At 40.2% G+C, this 19,767-nt stretch overlaps 1 protein-coding gene across 2 annotated transcripts in view; it reads left to right on the forward strand.

The window, feature by feature from the left end:
- The first annotated feature begins 367 nt into the window (after positions 1-367).
- FLI1 (Fli-1 proto-oncogene, ETS transcription factor) overlaps positions 368-19,767 on the forward strand; it is a 110,685-nt gene continuing 91,285 nt past the window's right edge. Inside the window, exons 1-2 of one of the 2 annotated variants that reach the window (XM_026709033.2) lie at positions 368-593; positions 3,439-3,546. In XM_026709033.2, the coding sequence (XP_026564818.2) occupies positions 3,481-3,546 (66 nt within the window). In that variant the 5' untranslated portion in view covers positions 368-593; positions 3,439-3,480. The remainder of the gene's footprint in view (positions 594-3,438; positions 3,547-19,767) is intronic. The other variant, XM_026709031.2, reaches the window with a different exon arrangement.

Raw genomic sequence — 19,767 nt, forward strand, 5'->3', positions numbered from 1 at the left:
TCACTTTTGGGATTGCCTGCTGTGTGTGAGTGAGTGAGTGTGTGTGTGTGTGTGTGTATGGAACAGGGGGGATTTCTGTCTCGAAGTTGTGTATTCTTGTAATTTTATAGGGTTCCTGGAAGATGAAAGCCATTCCAGCTAGAGAACCAAGTCGGGGAGCAGAGGTGGCTCAGGCAAAGTTGTCATATTAGGGTGATTTATCAAAGGAGCGGTTGAAATATTGATAAAGGAAGGAGGGAGGTAATCCAGGGAGAGAAAAGGAAGGGAGAGGGTCTAGGCATGAGAAAGGGGGAAAGGATGCTGTGTCGAGTCATTTAAAAAAATATATAAAACATACCCTTAACCCCGAGGATATGTGAAAACTACTGCAGTCTGCAAGATTTCTTCAGACAGGAAAGGAAACTCACTTCCTTGTTGCTTCCAGTTGATCTTGTTCTTGAGGATAGAGTGCGGGGAAAGCTATCTTTTGCGATAATGTGGCTGCTGGACTAATAGATCTGGGGAAGAATTTTTTTATTCAGCTTCTCCCTAGTCATAGTGGATCTGGATTTCTCAATCATCCAACTGGCTGAAGACAAAGTACGCTCCATAAGGTAAGTGTTTGCTGTGTTTTTTGCAGCTTTAGCAAAGCAAAGAAAAAGAAAAGCTTGACTTGTGTGGGTTTTTTTAATGTTGTGAGGTTTCATAGGAGTGGAAATGTTCCCGCTACTTCCATCCAATTCTGATTGTTTTACACAGGTAGTTTCACTTCAGTCAAAGTTGCATGTTGTCCATAGCAAATATATATGTATATCTGGGATCAGTGAGGAGAGAATGAAGATTAGCCAGCAAAGAGGGAGAAGGAGGGAGAGAGAGAGACAAAGGAGAAGTTAAGGATAACTGTCTTTAAGTCCAGGAAGAAGTTTGTTATCATTCTGTTCTTTCAGAAAAAAAAAAATTGCAGGAGAAATAAAAATTGAAACATCCTAAGATTATTTTCCCTCATTGATTTCCTCTAGAAGTGTTATAGAATTGCTTTCAACATTCCTGGTTCGTGCTGATTGAGGATTATGATGGTTGAGGATGGTGGAAAGTGAAGTTGTGCACAATTATAGGATGCCAAGTTAGGAAAGATTGTATAGAGTGTGAGAATGATATCTTCTGGAGTTTATCGGAGCTACAACTGAGAATAATTACCCTTTTGTTCCAATTGGTTGGCCAATGCATAAGGTAATTGATGCATTTGGAAAAATCAAAGGTTTCGGTAAAGAAAATAGGATGTCCTCAGAAAGAGGGAAAAATGATAAAACTGAATTTTTAAACATTATCATTTGGAAATAACCTCAAATCCCCATGTTAGCTAAAAACGTAGATCTCTATATTCCTGAACAAGCTCCACTGTAATGAATGAAGATGCTTGCTCCAACTCAGCTAAGGCAGACATCTAGTAACACTTGTGTTGAGCTTCAGAAATATTTCTGTTGTGCCCCCAATCTGGCCAAGACAGATTTGAGATGGAGTGTGAATGCTCATCCATGGCTGGCTTTCAAACCAACTTTATTTCTTTTAACAACACTGAACAGGAAATGCACATTTAGGATAGACAAGCTGTGTCTGTGGCAAGAATTTAATCTGGTTTGCATTTGCAAAGGTCTGTGTTTGAAGCATTGTACGCCGGTCTTATGTTTTATATACTACGAAGCAACACTTTTTCCTGGGTTTTGTGGAACTGACTTCTAAGTAAACATATGGAGAACACACAGGTCACAGTTTAAGCAGAAGGCAAAGGTCATGCCTTAGAGAAGAAACAAAATGAATTGAATTCCCCTATAGTTTTTGAAACACTTAAAACCCAGTTCTTTTCATTTTGGTGGTTTTTGCATATTTGCGAGATGAATTTTCCAATAATAATCATGGATAGCATTCCAGTCCTATTGTTAGCATTTTTAAAAAAACAATCCCTCTTCACCAAATTTTTGCATAACATTTTTATTGAAATAGATCTGTCTCCCTTCCAAGGAATGTCTAATAAATCCTCTTTTTAAATTTATTGTTAGCATATTTTAACTGAGAAGAAGGGCAACTTTCTGCTTGATTCTTCCTATCACTCTTTCCCATTTCTTACAACATTACGCTTCGTTATAAGTCAGATTATAAGTTGGATTTGCTTCTAAAGAAAAAGAAAAAAAAGCAACCTTGGTCAGTCTGAACTATACATGCCTCATTTAGAGATTAGATCTTGGGATCCTTTTAATGCGTCTGCGTTTAGGTTTCGGAGAAAGTGACTCTGTAAAAACAGCCATTTATTTTGACAGCAGATATAACACTGGCCATGTTACTTCCAGTGTTGATAACTCCCATCCAGACGTGTTTACATGACCAAACAGAGCAGTCGTTGTAACTACTGTACAGGGGTTCAGTGGCCAAAGAGTAGTGGCAAAGGAACAGTCTTAATTTACTCAAATAGTAAATGCAAGTATTAACATTATCTCTCATCCATATCTCGGACTGACTTTGCTGTTGTTAGCGGTGGTTATTGGAGAAAGAGATAATGGGCTAATAATTCCGGAAACAAGGATACTGGGTAATGAGAGTTTCATCATTGCTTAATACTTGTTGATAATTATGGAATGTCAGCATACAACAACAGTTCAATGCCATTGATTTAAATGGCAGCAAATTAAACAGTCTGTGCTCATTAATGACAATAGGAGCTTAAGTAGTTAGTTTCAACTGGCCAGTGGCCAAGGATTTGCATAATTAGACCAATGGCTATATACCACACACATACAAACATACAACCCCTCCCCCCACATACACAACTAATAAAACTGAAATATAGGCATTTCATCCCTTTTTTTTAAAGTAGAAAGTGTCTGTACTTTGCTGTGTGTTGATATTATTTTGTAGGAATAAAGTTGTTTAAGCAAATGTCTTTTCTCTTTCTTTTTTCCAACTTCATCTGCACCACATATGGGGTGCTAAAAAGAAATACCCCTAAATGTGTCTGAACAAGTAAGAAAAACAGTGCAATTCATTAAGTTTTATAGAACCATGTCAACATCTCCTTCTCAGTACCAATGTTAAAGGGCATTCGCTTTTCCATGCATGACAATTTCTGCACAGCATTGATTGTAAATGCCTTTAATCGAATTAATTGGCATTTTGGAGAATCAAATATCCAAGAGAAAACCTCTCCCTCCTTCTCTTCCTCCTTCCTGCTTATTCTTTTTGTCTTTTCAAGAAAATCCAGACAGACAATTAAAAAAATAACCCAACAAAGAATGAAAACAAATCATTTTTGTGGGGGCTTCTTTCCCTAAAGAATGCTTCTGCATGAGGTGTCATGATTAGATTTACACATAATGACACTTTTTGGAATCTATTTGTTCTTATTACAAAAAGGACACCTTCAAACTTGGGGCTCCCTTTAGTTCATATCTCTTCTACTCCTTCTAGGTTGGTTTGAAGGCTCTTTCAGACATCCAGTTGCAAACCAGGATGTTCCAGACTGTCCCAGACACTTCGTCTTACGTCAAGGTAAGACCTGACACCATCTTGAAGCAGGTAATGTCCAATATTTACAATATTCATATATTCAATCCACCATTTGTGGTGTCTGTTCAAAAGTGTAGCTTTTGTGTCAACTGATGAATGGAGAAGGACAATCAATGGGAACAGTTAGTTATCAACCATTTACCTCCAATTGAACTGTACTTTGCACCTTGAGAATGCATTTGTATAATGTAACTTGTTCAATATTGGCAGTTCTACCTTATTTGGCTTTCTTTTCTGGTGTGTTAAAGAGGGGTATTTGTTTTGATTCACACATATTTAGGAGCTCCAAGTAACCACCTTAATTTTGAACCACCCCAAACCTGTTCTTGTCTCTTCCGTGTCGCATGTATTTTGTGTGTTTGTGAGTGCATTCTGACTGATCCAGTGGAAAGGAAATGAAGAGAAGAACTAAGGAGAAATTTCCTGGCAGTTAGAACAATTAATCAGTGGAACCACTTGCCTCCAGAATATGTGAATGCTCCAACACTGGAAGTTTTAAAGAAGAGATTGGACAGCCATTTGTATGAAATGGTGTAGGGTTTCCTGATTGAGCAGGGGGTTGGACTAGAAGACCTCCAAGGTCCCTTCCAATTCTGTTATTCTGTTAAGGAATGTTGTTTCCCTCTGGGTGTGTGTTTTCCCATGGAATTCAAGAACAAAATGTTCTTGCTTATGTCAGAGGATGTGCGTAAGAAAAGCATTTAAGTTTCAAGAAGTCCTGCCACACCAGAATCGGCCTTGTAATATCCGGGTGATTTGTTCCCTTCAGCTTCTGTTTATTCTTAATTTCCTTGAGAATTCTTGTCCCGTGTCTCTTGGTGTTGTTTTAGAATGGATACGGTTCTTGAAGGTGATGTAAGTTCTACTGTTGGGATTGGTTATGTTTCATGGAGGCCTCCAGGCTGTCTACACTTTCCAATCAGACCAAATGACACACAAGGAGTGGTTGCCTACCCTGGGGATTGAATGGAAGTGTTCAAAGCCAGGAAGGCTATGGATCTCAGATTATGGCACAAGGAAAACCAGGAATTCCACCCGGATGCCTTTAGCAACTGAAAATTTCTCTTTGTAAAACACATTTCATCAAATTGAATGGGAAATGGGTCAAAAGAAAGTAGACGTTACCAGATTTATGTATTTATTTATTTATTTGGTCTGCATCATCCCGCATGCAAACATCACAAGATTTTAGATACATCTAGAAGGGTTTAGCCCTCCTTACAACCGACTTCTAAGTACAGATAATGCTCAAGTTATGACCACAATGGAGCCCAACACTTCTGTTGCTAAGCAAGGCAGTTATTCAAGTTTTGCCCTGTTTTATGCCTTTTTTGCCACCGTTGTTAAGCGAATCACTGCAGTTGTTAAGTGAACCACACAGTCATTAAATGAATCTAGGGTCCCCATTGACTTTGCTTGTCGGAAGTTGGCTGGGAAGATTATACAGACCCCAGGACAGTTGACAAGTAGCCAAGTTTTGATCACATGACCATGGAGACGGTGCAACGGTTGTATGTATGAAAACTGGTCATAAGTTACCTGCTTCAGTGTTGTTGCAACTTAAAACAGTCACTAAATGAATGGCTGTAAGTTGAGAACCATCTATATAGCCCTTCCTGAAGGAATGGATCTCATCATGTAGGGAATCTTAAGAATTAAATATTTTATTTTATTTTCCCTGCTGCTTGTAGCTAGCCTTTAAGAATCAAAATTCCTTTCTCGAAATCCTTTTTATATATTTCTTGGCCTTGTTATAATAGTAGGACAAGGTACTTGGAAGAAGGAAGGAAGTTTTAAATGTTAACAGGCATCTACATGCTGAATTTTCAATCGGGGAACGGGATTAGTAATAAGTGAACATTGTAAAATAATCTCTTCCACTGCTCAGTCAGTGAGAGGTTTTTGGGCTTGGTGGCAAAACTGCAACAAAGTCCTTAGTCCTTGTAATTTATTTTAAATATGCTACCAGAACTCCACTTTTCATGTGCTTAGAAACCTATTTATTTAGCGTATGGCATGTCATACATGAACTTGCAATGTATACTGTATATAAGAGGGGGTCAAATTATTCTCCAAAGCACCAGAAGCAGGACAAGAAACAATGGTTGGAAACTAATCAAGGAGAGAACCAACCTGGAATTAAGTAGAAACTTCCTAACAGTGAGGACAATTAGCCAATGGAACAGCTTCCCACCAGAAATCGTGGGTGCTCCAATCACTGGAGGTTTTTAAGAAGAGCCTGGACAGTCACTTATCTGAAATAGTATAGGTTCTCCTGCTTGACCAGCGGGGTGGACTAAAAGACCTCCAAGTTATCTTCCAGTTCATTAGTTCTATTCTAATTAAATTCCACCTAGATTTTAAAAAACACAGTAAAATATGAATGTTAAAAATGTCTGTGTTCAGAGACCAATGGCTAGGTCATCGAACCATTGAAACGTAGCAGCATTTGTATGAAAAAAAAATCAGAAACCGGACCAGTGTATGCCCTTATCCTACAACTGTCACAATGTGATCTACACATTGTGTATGACAAGTTTATCTACGCATTGTGTATGATCAGTATACACATTGTGTATACGTGTATGATGAGGATTATACGCCCATTTATACGGTGATTTCCAGCAGATGTTGTGTGAGGTGCAAATCCTACTCAGGGTTGTCCATTGCTGGCATGATAGTTCTAAGCTGGGCACTTGTTTTTTAGGGAGTCATTTATATGTCTTCCTAGAATGGTGTGGTAATTTATCTTCTAAATAAAACTCCACATTGGCAACAGGAAGGGCATCCAGCCAGTAAACACTCAGCTCCATTCAGTTGCCCAGACACCACCCTGCAAGGGATTATGAGGTCATTAAATGAGGATGATGGTGATTTATATGTCTTCCTAAGAAACCTATTGAACACATGGCATGGGCCTGGTTACTTGAGGGACCGCTTCTACAATTACATCCACCTGTCCCATGAGGTCCAACACAAGAGCAAGCTGGCAGGCCCAAGGAAGACAGCCAATTGTCTTGTAGTGTCCAACTTTAGTGCCCAAAACTTGGTTTTGTCCCAGGCCTGAGGGTCAGGAAGTGAGGCTGAGCTCATACATTGGTTCTGCCAATTTGTGAATAACGAGTTGGTTTTTTGTCCAGCTGCTATTTCTCTGTGTGTTGTTTTTCTGTTATTTATGAATGTGCGATGGAAGATGTATACATTGAAATAATAAATAAATATAGGGTCAGTAAATACAGATTCACAGTGGTTAGCAGGGCACTTTTGCCTTCCTTACTTGGCTGAAAGTATCACTGCATATCTCTGTTTAATATATCTCCTGCTGGCTAGACTAATATTCTCAGACTAAGTTCTAGCCCTTCATCCCAGTTCATTTTCTCCCCTGATTTTGTCCTGGGCAGTTCAGATGCTTCCTGAGCCTTCCTTCCCCTCCCTCCATAATAAGCACAGGCACCATATAGGCCCTTAGCTCTAGACAGACTCTTTATTTTCCTTCCTATAAGCCCCATCCCCCAGGACACTTTCTTACAAAATGGGGCTTCAGTATTTCTCTCCCCATGCATTCTTTCTTTCCCCTGCATAAAATCATCAGCTGCTATTCAACACACGGATTCTTTCATAACCTGGGCTGCATTTCTCTTAGAAGCTATAATCCTGCACAGCTTTAACACCATCGTTTTTTCCCAAGCTGACCAGGGCATAGCTTCCTTACGACTGACTTTGAGTAGGCATCAAAGATTGGAAGTGAAGCTAAGGATTTCATAGAAAATTTGGGTTTTGAAGCCAACCTTTGGAAGTAGAAGAGTAGGCATGCAATGGATCTTTGCTTCAGACTGGGCAGATTCTAAGAAGTTTATAGAATACTAAAAAAGAAAAGAGAGAGAGAGAAACTAGCTGAGTAGATGAGACAAAAACCAGAATGTCCTGGTATTTCTGCCTTAAACCGAACAGAGGTTTGCTCAGCTAAATTGGAGAAGGAAAAATACAGAGAGGAAAATGTGTTTGGCACGTAAGAGCTGCCATTTGTTTTCACGAACAGAGACATTTGAAACAGATGATTAAAATCTTGGTCACAAATGTGGGTTCTTTCAGAACTCCCTTGGACCCAGGATTATGTTTAAATAGCGCACACATGCCCATGTACACATACATGCACAGACATTTTTTTCCCCCTTTTTCCCTACAACATTTCTCAAGAATGTAAACAAACCAGGCCTGAAACATCTGGATTACACATTTTAAAATCAACTCCAGTATGTATCAGAATTCTAAATGCAGGCAGCTGCTGCTTTGCTTGTCGAAAGAAGGGTGTGATAAAACCCATGCATTGTGTGAAAATTGCTTCTTTCCTCTTTGTCAGGCTGGTCTGTGAACTTCGCAACGGGATTCTTTATAAACAGAAATGACAGTAACATCCAAAGACAGACACCCCACCATTTTGACAACGGGTTCTCGGTCCAGTTGCTGAATGGGCGTGGCCATGGTGGGCGTGGCCTAGTCGGCCTCCTGCACCACAGCCCGGGGGGTGCTTTTTGCCCTCCCTGGTCTCCGGGGGCTTTCCTTGAGCCTCCGGGAGGGTGAAAACGGCCTCCCTAGGCTCCAGAGGCTCTCTGGAAGCTGGAAAGGGGCTCATTTCTGGCCTTTCCAAACTTCCCCGAGCCTCCGTGCATGCCCTGCACTTACCTGCATCCAAAATGGGCCACATGGGGACTCCTGGGAGGGGATCGATGGGCAGGGGTGGGATTTGGGGGTTCTCTGAACTGCACAGAATCTTAGCTAGGGGCTCTCCTGCGAACCCCCAGCCCTGAACCCCACCCCACCTGACCTGGACCATTCAGCCATTGGTGCAACAGAGTCCTATGGATGTTTACTTACAAGTCAGAAAAATCCCACAAGGTTCACCGACTTGTTTATGAAGATATTCCATATCTTACACATCAGATTAAAAAGCAGTGAAGTTGCAAAAATTTATATTTCCTAGCTTGGAACTATGCAACTCAAGGGACCCAAAATATCTGATTCAAACGAAGTGAAATATTATCAGCCTCTGACATCCCGGGTTCAAGACCCAGGTGCTATGCAACAGGGTGAGCTCCCATTAGTTGCCCCAGCTCCTTTGAGGGGCTGCCATAGAGAGGAGGAAGGGGTCAAGCTATTTTCCAAAGCACTTGAAGGCCAGACAAGGAATAATGGATGGAAACTGACCAAGGAGAGATTCAACCTGGAAATAAGGAGAAATTTTCTGACCGTGAGAACAATCAACCAACAGAACAGAAGTTGCCCTCGGAAGTTGTGGGAACATCATCCCTGGAGGCTTTCAAGAAGAGACTGGACATCTGTCAGAAATGGTATACGGTCTCCTGCTTGGGCAGGAGGTTGGGTTAGAAGACCTACAAGGTCCGTTCCAACTTTGTTAATCTCTTAGTCTGTTAATCCTGCCAACCAAGCAATTTGAAAGTTTGCCAATGCGTGTAAATAAATAGAGACCACTTTAGTGGAAAGGTAATGGCATTCTGTGTGCTTCGGTGCATACAGGTAGTCCCCACCTTATGACCACAAATTTTTGTTATGTGAGACAGTTCTTAAGTGGATTTTGCCCCATTTTATGTCTTTTCTTGCCACAGTTGCTAAGTGAATCACCGCTATTGTTAAATTAGTAGCATGGTTGTTAAGTAATTCCAGATTCCCCATTGACTTTGCTTATCAGAAGGTTGGAAAAAGGTGACCCCAGGACATTGCAAATGTCATAAATAGGAGTCACTTGCTTAGTGTCTGAATTTTGACCACATGACCATGAAGATGCTGCAATGGTTCATAAGTCACTTTTTTCGGTGCCGTTGTAACTTTGAATGGTCACTAAATGAGCTGTTGTAAGTCAAGGACTACCTGTAGTCATGCTGGCCACATGACCACAGAAGTGTCTTTGGACAATGCTGGAAACTCTTGGAACCTGAGTGTTAAAAGCTCAGTGGGATCTTCAACCATGGCTTGGAGACCTCTTGATTTGGAGTTGGAGAGCATCAAGATTGTATCATGCTCCCAATGCCAGCAATGGGGACATGAAAAGACCTCAGCTACTCCTGAAAACCAGCTCAGAAATAACTATTTGCAAAGGTTGAACAACTGCTTGTATGTTCTTCTGTTTTATCCAAGCCCAATCTTCTTATCTACTAATGTTAGGTCTACAGAAACAAGAGTGGGAGAAATCCATATCAATTGGATCAAAACCGTGACTTAGCAAGGAGCTATTACATATCTTCTCTTGTACCCTCTCAATGCTTTTTGCAAAAAAAAGCTTAACTGTCAGTTCCCAATCTTTTATCCTTTATTCCACAGTCACCATTTGAATTTTATTCTTCTCTTGCTGGCATCTCCCATACCCACACAAGCACACTGTAAAGCATCAAATTTTAGTCTGACCATTTTCCCTCCCCAGAATTGAAGCATAAGCTTTTACACTACTGAACAAACTGATTTAATCTTTTTTTACATTTCAAATTTAAGCTGTTGAAAACAATATTTTCCTGCATGGAATGCAGAATGATTAAACCGTAACAGGACTCACACAATGATATACAAAAGGCAGCTTTCATGCTCTCTTCTGCAAATTAGATGCATTGATTAAGCATTGCGTGTGTGGTAGCCAACGGCAAATTTGTTTTTCAACGGTGGATTTTATACTTGTTTCCATTCAAATGTATAATGTCTGTAAAGCCATTGGCATAGCTCTCTAGCAAACTAACCACTTCCCAATTGAACAGGATGGCTACTTATTTAAAAGGTATCATGCCATAATCAGCTCACCTCAGGCTTTATAATTGTTATAATTATTAGAAATTCCTCCAAGAAGTATGGTTTGGTGAGAACATTTGAGACCTTCATTCCCTCATGGAGATTCCAAAGCATTTTCATTGCAGAAAATGAACTGCAATGGTTTTATATATATATCTTTCAGAACAAGGAAAGATAAGTCAAACCACCTGAAGTCTGAGCATTAGCATTTTTTTTTTTAGTGATTAGCTCTTTGAAAAATTCTCCTGGTTCCTTGTATAGGGAATACCTTTACAAAATGTTTTATTGTTGGCATCTAGCACCATCGAGATTGCCCAAGATGTATCCAAGTTTTAGCCCAATATATTGGAAGTGTAAACCATCAACAGGTACCTTCTTTCCAGTGGTGGTATTCAAATAAAGTTGCTACTGGTTTGGTGGGCGTGTCTTGGGCATGCTGTGCACACCTGCACACACTTTGCACGCATGTGCATGCCAAACGTGCACTTTGCGCAAACACAGAGGCATTCTAACTCGCCTCCTGCAAGCCTGCACGATGCCAGTCACTGCAGCAGCTGCCACGCGGTGTTATTCTGTGCCGCGCAAAGCAGCTGCACTTCGAATCCTGGCCATAAAAGTGAGTATGGGAGACCGGGAGGGCAGGTCGGCCAAACACAGAGCAGTGGAGAGAACTGGTTCCATCTCCTCTGCTCATCACCGCTACCAGCTCTCCAGAACCGGGCAGAACCGGTCAAATGCCACCACTGCTTCTTTCACATGTGGTGGCTGTGCCCCAAAGCCAAAACATTCTGGAATAAAATAAAAATTTGGCTGCAAGAAATAACAAAGGAAAAACTGGAATTCAAACTGGAAATGTTTTTATTAGGGATGATGAGAGGTGAATATAAAAAAGAAATCAAATATCTCATAATACATATTCTGACAGCAGTGAGAATAACCTATGCCCCAAATTGGAAAATGGAGGGTAATCCCATGGATAATATGTTAATTTAAAAAATTATGGATTGTGCGGAACTGAATAAGCTTACTATGGAGCTGCAAGAGAAGTAAAAAAGAGAATTCTATACAGTCTAGGAGAATCTATATACTTGGGTAGATAACAGGAATAATAGATAATATATAATGTAAATATGAATAATGTATATAGGTATAGAGATATGAATAATGGAAGGTGGAAAAAACCAATGCTACTGTAAACATGACTTGTGGTTTTTTTTTTTATTGTAAAACTTTCATAAAATTTATTTTAATTAGAAAAAAATCATAAAAAAAAGAAAAAGAAAAAAATCTCCTAGTTCAATTGAGGTGTGAGCTTGGTACTGGTTAAAATTACGTACTGATCAAATTATTCTTTGGTCAATTAGTTGGTTCTCTTAATTCTTCAAGATACCTTTCACTAAATGAACTGCTGTAAATCGAGGACTACCTGAATTAAGGAAATTTTCATTCCTCATAACTGCATTAATATGTGGGCTTATCGGGAAAGAGTGTAGATAATAAGCATGGATCTCTGTAATTGCATTTCTTCTCTGGGTCCAATTAAAATTATTCTTTTGCTACTTAGGATAGGAAGAGAAGAATGAGATTTCCAGTGAGTAGAAAATGATGACATTCAATACATAATAGAGCAGCCCAAAATATTGATCATCATCGATAGAAACGAATAATAAAATGCTGCTAAACTTTACACTTTACATAACGGTAACAACAACCACAAATGGAATTTGCTACATTTCTTAAGGACACATGATCTCACCATACTATATGCCTTATTCAACCAAACAATTCAGTTCATCTTTTCATGCAAAATGATGCCAATTCTGGGCTTTTATAGAAGACGTATTGTGGGTCTGACTAACTAGAGGGTTGCCCTGCCTTGTGTTGGGATTTGGGGAATCCTGCTGTTAACTGTTCCAAGGTTGCTTTTCATTTGTGTTGATCTAAAATTATACAGCAAAGCGCCCATTCCTACTGAACTCAGATAAAAAATGAATGAGCCCTTAGTTATTTGGGGCATTCTTAGCGGGACAGCGAGATGCATGACATGGGCTGCATTCCAAAGTATGAAGTCTAAAAACTTTCCTGATATTATCATGATCTGTAGACAAGCAACAGAGGTTTGTTTGTTTGTTTCAAGGACAGATTGTTTCAGACCAAGCCTGTTTTCACTATTCGAGTGGAAAGGAAGCTAAATGACTCATATAATATTGAATGCACACACAAATCCAGAATTCAAGTATAAATAAAGTAAACTTGGGAATAGCTAAAGCTGAGTTAATGGCAGACACACTTTGCTTGCAAAAGTTCTCACATTTAGCCTAGGGCATCTCCCGATAGGAGAGGAAATGGCTTCTGTTTGAAACCGTTAAGAGTTTATTCCTAGTTGATTCGGCCAAACTAGGCAACCTGATAGGCTCCAAATATGTTGCTCTTTAAATTTTATCAGCCGACGGAAGGTCAACATTATGAAAGGAAGATTTTAAAACATTTAAGATGAAATTGGGGAGCACTGTCATGGTTTGGTCTTAGTTTCTTGAGTCACTATACATCTGTCTCTAGGGAACACTCTGACATCATTCTACTGGGTTCTTGATGGACCCCCCACCCCCCCAAAAAGCAGCAGATACCCCAGAATCAGGGGTGGGATTCTATCAGTTCAGACTGATTCAGGAGAGCCGGATATTAAATTTGCACCTGGTTCACCAAACTGGTATATGAACTGACCGGCTGGCCCCGCCAACCCCTCCCCTCCCAGGAGTCTCCATGTGAGCCATTTTCGATGGTGTGTGCAGAGGCTCTGGGAGGGGGAAAAACAGGCCTTCTAGAAGTCTGGAAATGGGCCTGTTTCCGGCTTCCGGAGAGCCCCCAGAGTCCAGGGGAGGCAGTTTTCACCCTCCCAGGGCCCGAGGAAAGCCTCTGAACCCTTGGGAAGGCGAAAAACAGTCCTCCCGGAAGTTCAGATAGGCCACGCCCACCATGGCCACGCCCACCCAGCAACTGGGTGGAGAACTGGTTGCTGGGATTTTTGAATCCCACCCCTGCCCAAAATTTGAATCACCGTACAATAAAAACAGGACAATCGTGTTCACGGTGGGAAAAGGAACAGGATTTTTTTGAATATATGCAGTGTTTCGGATAAATATTTCATGCAACTCAGTCTGTTAAGATACAAGAACATTATTTTTATCAGCATTTGCCTCTATAGGCTGGTGATTTTATGAAATTAGAAATACAAAATCATACAGTTTTATTCTGTAATCAAGAGTACAATCTGCACCCCCCCACACACACACAGTGTTGTATATATCCTCTAATCCCCAGATTAGATATCTCTTCTATCTCCTTCCAGCAAAGAAATGAAAAAGCTTTTGCATAATCCAAAAAAACACACAAAAAACAGCTTAATATATTTTAATAAAAAGCAAAAATTATCCAAGTCATTTGGGGTGTGAAAAAAACCACCAATGGCTTCAGCACTGTTTATGTTTATAGAAATAGTTCTGGCCACCATTGTCCCAATAGTCCTTGGCTGTCCGGAACATCTTTGACCAATGACAGTCTATGGTAGATTCATGCTAGAAATCTCTATTTATTTCTTCATACAAAATGAAATAATTTGGGAAATATCTTCAGCCAGTTCAGGGAAAAATACTTCGTTTTACTGTAGCTCCTCTGAAAAGCAGAAGCCAACATGTGTTAATTATTACAGGGCCTAATATTGGATTACAGTTCCCCCCCCCCTCCAGTTTCAAGAAAGCTGCACTATTTTTTCTTAACCTCCAGAAAGTAGGTGCCTACAATTATTCTTTCAAGGTTTCATTTGGCAGTACCTCTATTGGTGATTAACTATCTTTCTAAGGAAAACCAGGCTGGTGGTCCATGGGATGTGAATACTGTCAAAGTGCAGAGTAAATAACTTAGAAAGAGGATGATGATTTAGGAAGGCTTTGGAAATTCATAGGTGAATTCGAACCGGCCAGCTTGTTGTCATCTTTTCATGAGTAGATATAAAATACAACCCCGTATGGGCCAGGATCCAAGGAATAACATAGCTTGTTCTGGTGCTCGAATAGACGGGTAAATTTCTTACCATGCATTTTGGGAAAACAATGGAAGTTTTCAAGCATTTTTAGGGCAACATTCATGAAAAACAGGCTGTGCTGTTGTGGCCACTATTTTTATCCCAACTTATTAAAACATCTCTGATTTTAGGATGGGAAAGTGCTCCTTGCTTTCTTGATTTTTTTTAAACACAAGCGTTGTGGCAAGGATTCTATTCTCAATTCAAACTGAAGCATGAATTTTGATTGGAAGAGTCCCTACAAGGGGTCGCCATTTTTTGTCCATAATTACACAGAGCCGTGATGGTGCAAGTGGTTAAGAAAGCAGTATTGCAAGTAAACTCTGTCCACTGCTAGGAGTTCGATCTTGGCTCAAGGTTGACTCAGCCTTTTACCTTTCCAAGGTGGGTAAAACGAAGACCCAGACTGTTGTGGGCAAAATGCTGACTCGGGAAACTGCTTAGAGAGGGCTATAAAGCACTGTGAAGTGATATATAAGTGCTATTGTTATCTTCCTTCCTCCCTCCCTCCCTTCCTTCCTTCCTTCCCTCTCAGTGGTTACAATGCAGTTTTGCAGGCTAATTCTGCCAATTGCCAGGAGTTCGATTCCGACAAGCTCAAGGTTGCCTCAGCCTTCCATCCTTCCGAGGTGGGTAAAATTGTTGGGGGCAACATGCTGACTCTGTGAACCACGTAGAGAGGGCAGTAAAGCACTATGAAGTGGTATATAAGCCTAAGAGCTATTGCTATTCCAGGCACTTGGCAACCAACTCACCTTGATGCTCAGTTGCAGAATTCTGTCGTCACACAGCTTTGATTTCCAACGTTTTTGATGGCTTTTGACCTTGCTCATTGGTTTCCAACAAAAAACACCCATAGGAATATATATTGATTTTCTTAATGATCATGGCTTTCACTTAATGACCATCATATTCACTTAATGACCATGACATTACTGCTGCAAAAAAGTTGCAAAATCTGCTCTGCTCATGGGCACCTTGACTTATGACTGTTAGACTTATGACAGAAATTCTGGGCTCCGTTAGAGTCCTAAGTCGAAGTTACTATACTTGAGATTAACATTCACTCTCTCTTGTGCCTTGTGATATAAAAAAGGCTTCTCTCTTCCCCCTTATGAGAGGTATGTATCTTCCTCAATCTCAGGTCCTCTCCTGGAAGCCTGAGAGTTTCAGGATTCTATGCAGGATCTCAGCTGTTTTCAGCATTGCGTCTTCCTGACAGACAACTCTGATGTTTCTCCTAGATCTGTTGGAGCCACTCTCCCATCTTAGAACACACAGCCCTGAATGCTCTTATCATCACTAGGACCACTCTGGCCTTAACTTTCTACATCCTCTCCAGTTCCTCCTTCAGGTCCGGTATTTCTCCAGCTTCTCATAGTCCTTCCTGATATTGCTTTCACTTGACACTTGGTAGGTATATATCATTACCACTATCTTCTGGTCCTTGTCTATACCATGATGTCTGGTTGATTGTCCAGAACCTACTTGTCTGTCTGGATCTGGAAGTCCCATAGGATCTAAGCTGATTATATATTAATAACGGAGAATATTTGTAGCGCAGGGTTGAAATGGAGGGTCCTTGGTGCTCTCTGAACTTGGTTGACATATAGATATATACAGTAGATTAGATATATAGATTAGATAGATAGATAGATAGATAGATAGATAGATAGATAGATAGATAGATATAGATGATAGATAGATGATATATAAATAGATAGTCAGATGATAGCTAGATGAAAGATAGATAGATAGATAGATAGATAGATAGATAGATAGATAGATAGATAGATAGATATAGATGATAGATAGATGATATATAAATAGTCAGATGATAGATAGATGAAAGATAGATGATAGATAGATAGATAGATAGATAGATAGATAGATAGATAGATAGATATAGATGATAGATAGATGATATATAAATAGATAGTCAGATGATAGATAGATGAAAGATAGATAGATGATAGATAGATAGATAGATAGATAGATAGATAGATAGATAGAAAGAGATGATAGATAGATGATATATAAATAGATAGTCAGACGATAGATAGATGATAGATAGATAGATAGATAGATAGATAGATAGATAGATAGATAGATAGATAGATAGATAGATATAGATGATAGACAGACAGACAGACAGACTGACAGATCATCCCACTTGTATTGGTTGGTTGCCCAATCATATACGTTTGATAGATAAATAGACAAGCGAATAAAGGGAAAACGGTTATGGAGATGGATGGAATAAAGCCTTCCAAAGTTGGACTATAAATAGAAGGGAAAACATGATAAATATCCCAACTAATTCACAGATAGACACATACAAACAAACACACTATCCTATTTGATGGCACATTCATCTTTTAGGCAAAAAAAAATCTGTTAGGTTTCTCTGTATGGTTTCACTAAGTGAGGGAAAGGATTTCCCTCCTTAATGAGTTGAAAAGGAAGTTGTATTTCATAGAATAATGTCTTGCTTTTTTAAAAAAAGATTTTCATAGAGGCATAAAGTTTTTGGTGTTATACAAAGAAGCATATTCATAAAGAAAATGGAGAATGAAAACAATATTTAGTTTGTTCTTTGCATTGCCCTGGCCGGAAGGTTGGAGAAGAAAAAATCTTTAACAAGCTTAAAATAAAAATGTGGTGGCTAAAATGTTTTCACTAGGCAGGAAAATATTAATATTCTTGACAGATGAAGAGTGAAATTCTTTTGACTTTTATTCTACAGTGTCACAAACAGTCAATGGCTGACAGAGAAAATGTCTAACTCTATGTCAATTTGCCAATGATTGTCTTGTTTCATTCATGCCTTCCAAGGAAGGCCTTTCAATGCAGTTATTTTATTGTCAATTGGACAACAGTTTGGAGAAAAAACATTATTTGTGTTTTCCTTTTTTGAATTCCTAGAGTCTCTTAAAACAAACCCCATTCCTACTTCCCACACAATTCTTCATTTGCTCATATTTCAAGCCAAAAACCACCAGGTTGGAGATCAGAGCCCAGTCAGCCTGGATCAGGCCAAGGTGCCATGGGCGGGTCCTTTGCTATTTCCAGGGCAGACCCGCAGGCTGGATCTAACCATCCTGCAGGCCCGATGCAGCCCACAGGCCTTGAGTTTGACACCCCTGATCTAACCAATAGAAGGTAGGCGGAAAACTCTCTGTGCATTGCACAAAGCAGAAAGTCATCCATTTTCTCTTCAAAAGTACTTTTCAACAAAGATCTTGGTACAAAACACACAATATGGAATCTTGGAATGCAAAGGTTGGAAATGATATAGGAGATCAATTCATCCAACCACCCAGCACTGGAATCGTCAACCAAAATGCTAGGTTTTAGATCATCCATATTGTTGTAGGCAGAGGTGGTATTCAGAGGGTTCTGATCAGTTCTGGAGAACCAACAGTAGTGGAAATTTTGAATAGTTCGGAGAACTGGCAAATATCACCTCTGATTGGCCCTGTCCTTATCTATTCTCTGCCTCCCATTGAGTCCCAGCTGATTGGCTGGGTCTTCTTTTGTTGTCCTGCACAGGACAACGGAGCTGGAAAGCAGGTTAGTGGGGTGGGGAGGGAATGGGATTTTGCAGTATTCTTCCCCTGCCATGCCCACCAAGCCACGCCATGCCCACCAAGCTACATCATGCCCACCAAGCCATGCCCACCAAGCCACATCAAGTGCGCCAAGCCACACCACACCCACCAAGCCATGCCACGCCTGCCAAACCATGCCAAGCCCACCAAACCATGTCACACTGACTAAGCCATGCCACACCCACCAAGAGACGCCCACAGAACTTTTGAATAGTAAAAAATTTCGAATCCCACCACTGGTTGTAGGGCACTATATGTAAAAGTACAAGATAGAGGTTGGGTAACTTGAAGCATGGCGGGATTTGGGGGCCCTCACTGTAACTGCAATTGCTGTGGTTGTAAAGATTTCCTGCCATGGTGGGATAGGAAATGCAAAAACTACAGAATAAACCCCAAATATGTTTATCATTTTAAAACAAAAAACTACCCTGCAGAAAAACTGAGAAAGAAATTGAGCCTTATGGTTTTGCCCATCTGTATGGTACAAACCTTTCTCAGACCTCGAATGGCCGTGACGGCCTTCAAACCTTAAGAAAAGTATATCAGCAAAGGAGAACATTTGTAGCTCAGGGGTGAAATGAGGAGTTCTTGGTGCTATCTGAGCTCTGTTGTTTTCTTACAGACATTTCATTATTCAAACTACGTTATCATCATCAGTGTTAGTAGGGAGTGTGGGTTGCTCTCTATTTATATTCTAGTGGCTTGTCCTATCAGTGGTGTTAGGACTGATCTTGAAGATTCCTTCATTGGATCGTTTACTGTTTTAGCTATTGTTAACTGCCAAACAAGTTAATAGTAAACAGCCCGACTAAAGAACTTCCAAGACCAACATCAACAGGGCAAGCCACTAGAAAACAGAATAACAGAGTTGAAAGGGACCTTGGAGATCTTCTAGTCCAATCCCCTGCTTATGTAGAAAACCCTATGCTATTTCAGACAAATGGTTGTCCAATCTCTTCTTAACAACTTCCAGTGTTGGAGAATTCAGAATTTCTGGAGACAAATTGTCACCCACCGATGGATGGTTCTAACTGTTACAGTAGGAAATTCCTCCTTAGTTCTAGGTTGTTTCTCTCCTTGGTTAGTTTCCATCCGTTGCTTCTTGTCTTGCCTTTTGGTGCTCTGGAAAACAGTTCAACTCCCTTGTCTCTGTAGGAGCCCTTCAAATACTGGAACAGTGCTGTCATGTCCCCTCCCCGCTCAAAGAGAAAAGGGGATTTCTTTTTTCTTTCAGGGTACTATTGAAAGCACTTAGTTGTGGCTGAAATCACACCCTGAATCCTAAAAAGTGATAATGTTGAAAAAAAACTCTACTCGTTGCAGAATACCTTATGCCACCAGACTTGAAATTGTAGACCTAGAAAACCTAGAACTACGCTGCCTTCGATCTGATCTAAGTATAGGATATAAAATCATACATTGCAATGTCCTACCTGTCAATGAATACTTCAGCTTCACCCATAACAACACAAGAGCACACAATAGATACAAACTCAAGGTTAACCGCACCAAACTTGATTGCAGGAAATACGACTTCAGCAACAGAGTGGTCAATGTCTGGAATACTCAACCTGACTCTGGGGTTTCTTCTTCCCCAAACCCCCAAAACTTTAACCTTAGACTGTCTACTATTGTCCTCACCCCTTTCCTAAGAGGCCTGTAGGGGGTGTGCATAAGCGCACCAACGTGCCTACCGTCCCTGTCCTATTGTTTCCTTTATTTTTATTATATGTATTCGTGTATTCA

Source organism: Pseudonaja textilis, chromosome 9, assembly GCF_049901715.1.
Source record: "Pseudonaja textilis isolate UNSWEBS1 chromosome 9, rPseTex1.2, whole genome shotgun sequence".
In the NCBI taxonomy this organism is placed as follows: domain Eukaryota; kingdom Metazoa; phylum Chordata; class Lepidosauria; order Squamata; family Elapidae; genus Pseudonaja; species Pseudonaja textilis.